The sequence below is a fragment of the Branchiostoma floridae genome, chromosome 2 (genome assembly GCF_000003815.2).
Source record: "Branchiostoma floridae strain S238N-H82 chromosome 2, Bfl_VNyyK, whole genome shotgun sequence".
Classification (NCBI taxonomy): Eukaryota; Metazoa; Chordata; class Leptocardii; order Amphioxiformes; family Branchiostomatidae; genus Branchiostoma; species Branchiostoma floridae.
In genome coordinates, this window is record NC_049980.1 from 1,923,038 (window position 1) to 1,927,301 (window position 4,264).

The following is a 4,264-nucleotide window of genomic DNA, read 5'->3' on the forward strand; positions in this document are numbered from 1 at the left end:
AGACTTCAACAAAGGGCCTTCATAGAAATTGGCAGCTCTTAAGAAATAGAGGTCCAATCTTAAAAACAATGTTTGTAGCATGTGTGTGAATAGTTGTTCATCATTTTCCCGGAAAACCGGAAGTTGCGTTGCAGTACCAAGGAAAGAAGCCAGGGGGCCCAAAATCTAATCATTTCTAGCTTTCATCACACCCTACCAACACAGCAAGTATGAAACCAATCCACCCAGCCGTTCTTGAGCCGATCGACAGACAGACAGAGCAACGCTACTGAAAATATAACCTCCATGACATTTCATGGAGGTAAAAAAATAAAGCACAAGGCTTGCATTTCGTGGTGCGTTTGGCCCAAAAGCTATAGGTCTCGGGTTCGACATGCCCCTATGTTGTCTCCTTGGGAAAGGCGCTCTACGCAACTTTCCTCACTCAACGGTGGTGTGACTGTCGGCTAATCTGTCTCAAGTATTCCCTAACATTGATGAGGGCACACATGGACTTAGTGCACCAATGTACCTGCCAAAAAGTGCACATTTGCCACCAAGAACGGTATTTTTTTTTCATTTTGTATTGAATGAAGTATGTAGTTAGTCTGGTACATCCCAACACAAAACGCCAGGCCTGCGGGTAAACGAACGACGGGAATCAGTTTTGATTGACAACTCTACTTGCCGATTTCCCAAGAGCTTGTTATCGCTCCGAGTCAGACTGTCCTTAGTTGTGCCACGGGAGGAGAGGCTGTATGATTAGAATTCTTGGCATCGGGCCGACACCGCCTCCTTCGGTGATTTCAGACAATAGATCTGTTCAAAGCCTTGTCATTACCCTACTTTCATCCTTGACTGAGCTGAAAGTCGTGCTTTGAAAAATAAGAGTTTTGGCTTCAGGTTTCATCCCATTTTGAAAATGTCGCTTTTGTATTCTATCTATGGCCACGGCAAGTCTACTTAATGGATGACATGTTCTATAGATTTCAAATCTAGCGCTTTAGCTCAGAAAAACCAATGAAAGACCTTTATTTTGCGTTATGTACGTTATATCCAGTGACATAAGGATGTGTTGTCTTTGCTACATCTACAAAGACTAAAATATACTCGTATGTACAGGTTCACTTCCTCCCTGTCTGGAAGACAGCTGTTAATGTCAAGACAGATGGAGCTTATGATATGTGGTTTATATACATGTAATTAATTGCATAAGGAAACTGTGCTGTTTAGTCTTCTATTTTTCTGCGTTATTCAGAATACATTTTAATATATTCTGTGCTATTTAGAACGAGTATGATAAATTCAATGGGGATCACGTGTGACACACTTTCGATTATCATCAACAATTTATGATTCATAAATCGTAGGAAACAACACCTGAATAGGATTTCTATATCTCCCGCAAACCTTACCTTACGGTGCAACTAGCGTGCAAAACTATTCATTCTTAAAACCCTGCAATTCAAAGCAATGCCTCTTCCTGCCGAAAAAAAAGATATATTAGCCTCCTGACTCGACCGAAATGAAATAGTCGATATTCGCTCATGGCTTTGGTTTCCACTGTTTTATACTCTTTATCTGTTTTGCTACTTCAGAGTGTAGCCACCTTGGTACGGTGTTTCGCCTTCTATTGATCACTTATCCTTATCTTTTCAAAACATGCATCCGAAATGTGGCTGGTAGAATCAATCATGTTGTTCTACACGTACGGTAGTAATTCTAAGGGCACAACCCACCGTACCTGCAATTTGTCCGTACGTTTTTTTGGGAGGCCACGTCCGCCAAGTATTTCTGAAAACGTTCAGGCCGTACAGGTCAGGGGGGGTATCCGCAGCCTGATGGCAGACAAAGTTTTGCCTGCACGTAAAGTTCTACGGCGTGTCTGCGTGCTCCAAAATCCGTCGGACTCCCTACGAGTTCGTACGGAGGCGGTACTTACCACTTACGGATCCCAAAATATTGCCCACGTATTTGCACGTACGGCGGGTTGTGCCCTTAGCTTTAAAATAATGTGCCTTGCCTGTCATGACGCCAAGAGTTAGGTACACGTAGACGACCCTGGTAGAGAAGCTGGCAAACATGCAGCCACAGGCGCTCATCACTCCTCCCAACATCACCGCACACCGAGGCCCCACGGCTCTGTTCGCCAGACTCGCGAGGGGGCCTAGGAGGGAAGTTGTGTCCAAGAGAATAGCGTATCACTTTAAATGACAAGAAAGCAACACATTGTAGGCAAAGCAAGGTTGAACTGTAATTTTCGACACAAGTGTTTGGCTGTTCAGCGTTGGTTCAGAAAGACTTTTAGAGACACAAGCTTTAAATGAGCTTTAAATTTCTATCTGAAAACGCCTGCATTAGAACACATCAACCTTCTCTCAACCGAGACGGGGGCCGATACCAACTGCCGGGCACCTTTGACCCGATGCATGCGGTACACATTCAGGTCACGTGACATATGCTTTGGGTCATTCCAACTTGAAAACAATCAGAGGAATGAGCGAAGGCATGTTGGTAAGAGTTTTGCGTTGTGATTAGAAATACCGTATAAAATCTCTACATTCTTTGGACCAAAATAATTTTTCTGTACAGAAATGACTCATAAAATCTCTACAAGCTTTAGACTGAAAGGAATCCTTTGAGTACAGACATAACGTATAAAATCTCTACAATCTTTGGACCAAGACGAATTCTTTGTGTACATACCTTGTACCTTGGTCCCTTAAACCCAGTATTCCTGGACCAACACGAACAGAAAATCAAAATGAATTGTGAGAAAATGAATTTGCGTACCTCCTCCGTACATGGATGCCAGCGTGATGGACGTGATCCAGGACGTCTTCCCGTAGGTCGTGTCAAAGTGGTCAACAAACTCAAGAAAGAACACGCCCAGAGACCTAAGTAAAAATGGAGCAAACAAATTTATATAAAAGTCTCGATCTATTCTGTATGACTTGTAAAGAGAAGTTTCATCTTAGCCTGATTAAATCTCGCAGCCCGCCAAACATCCGCCGGCCCCCGCGGGGAGGGGCGAGTTACAGCCCTGGACAGCGGAGTTTGTGTTACACAGACTAGTTTCATGTATGCCTCGCCGTTTAGTGCGTAATATTGGACTTTTTTGGGTTGGAAAATAGAACACTAGCGGTACAGTCAAAACTGCGCAATTGATCATGACCATCTTTACAGATCAGGACCAAATGAGCAATGTGAGCACTAGCTATCATACAATTTTCCCATTGACACAAAGCACTAAGAATCCTGCCTATAGTGACTTCATATCCACATGGCCCAGAGTTTATCGGTCCCATTGTTCTCTTTGCCAGTTTTAACTGTATTGCAAGCTCCTGTCAAACTGTCAAACATCTATGTGCGACAGTTACCTAGCTGTAAACTTTTGTCAGATAAATCACCAACAACTGCAAAGAGAGGCAAAACGAAATTTAAAAAATTCATACCTCCGTGAAGTATTTACATTTTATTGAGAATTTGCTATCGCTTTATTTAATATTGTGGATTTCACACTTATTCTGTCTGCCCATTCTACAGCCTACTAGTACAAGTTTGGAACCGGACCAAGCCAACCTTCCCGTACTGGGGAACAACATTGGACCCGGGCCAGGCAAAAACTTTCTCTAAATTTCTAACATCAGCTGACACAACTGCGGACACAAACTAAGACAAAAGAAACAAACACACAGAGACCGAAATCAATAGCTCTGTTTTCACGGAGGTAATAAGACAAAAACAAGAAAGTACCAATTACCGAACCTTATCGTCCCCGCCGTACAGAAACACACGGTAAACCCGGCCAGGACCACGCACCACCCCCAGCCTCCATCCGGGGCCTCCGCGCGTTTTTCGGAGGGCCTTTTCATTCCTTCATCGGTTTCGGGCGCTGGGCTGCTCCTTTCTATCGACGACATTTTCTTCATGTAGCGCAGTGCACTGTCGAAAAAAAAATATTAAATTGTAGACTCCAGTAACAAAATCTTCTTACAGATACAATAACACTAAAGTAGCGTTGTCTCTTTTACCAAACGGGTGCCTTGTGACCTAGTTTTAGGCCATATTGATCTGATGATATGGATGACATCCGCCCACTCATCAATATTCGGCCGTTTCAAAAAAAGGTTTGGTTTTCAACAATACGTTAAATCATACAAAGCAGCTGTAAAAAGAGCAAATATATGCCGCAGTTTGGATAAAAGACGAAAACGTATGCTACTATCTACTAAGAATGCCAAGGACAATTCCAAGGTCAAAAAATATTTAAGAATATCAATTT

The 4,264-nt window shown here is 42.9% G+C and overlaps 1 protein-coding gene across 1 annotated transcript; it reads right to left on the bottom strand.

Annotated features, from left to right (window-relative positions):
- Nucleotides 1–1,103: 1,103 nt before the first annotated feature.
- Nucleotides 1,104–3,942, bottom strand: LOC118410609 (monocarboxylate transporter 13-like). Its single transcript, XM_035812387.1, has 4 exons — nt 3,748–3,942; nt 2,773–2,876; nt 2,003–2,146; nt 1,104–1,129 (listed from the first exon to the last, which is right to left on the bottom strand). The coding sequence occupies exons 1-4, from the start codon at nt 3,909–3,911 to the stop codon at nt 1,104–1,106; spliced, it is 438 nt and encodes a 145-aa protein (XP_035668280.1). The 5' UTR covers nt 3,912–3,942.
- Nucleotides 3,943–4,264: the final 322 nt, after the last annotated feature.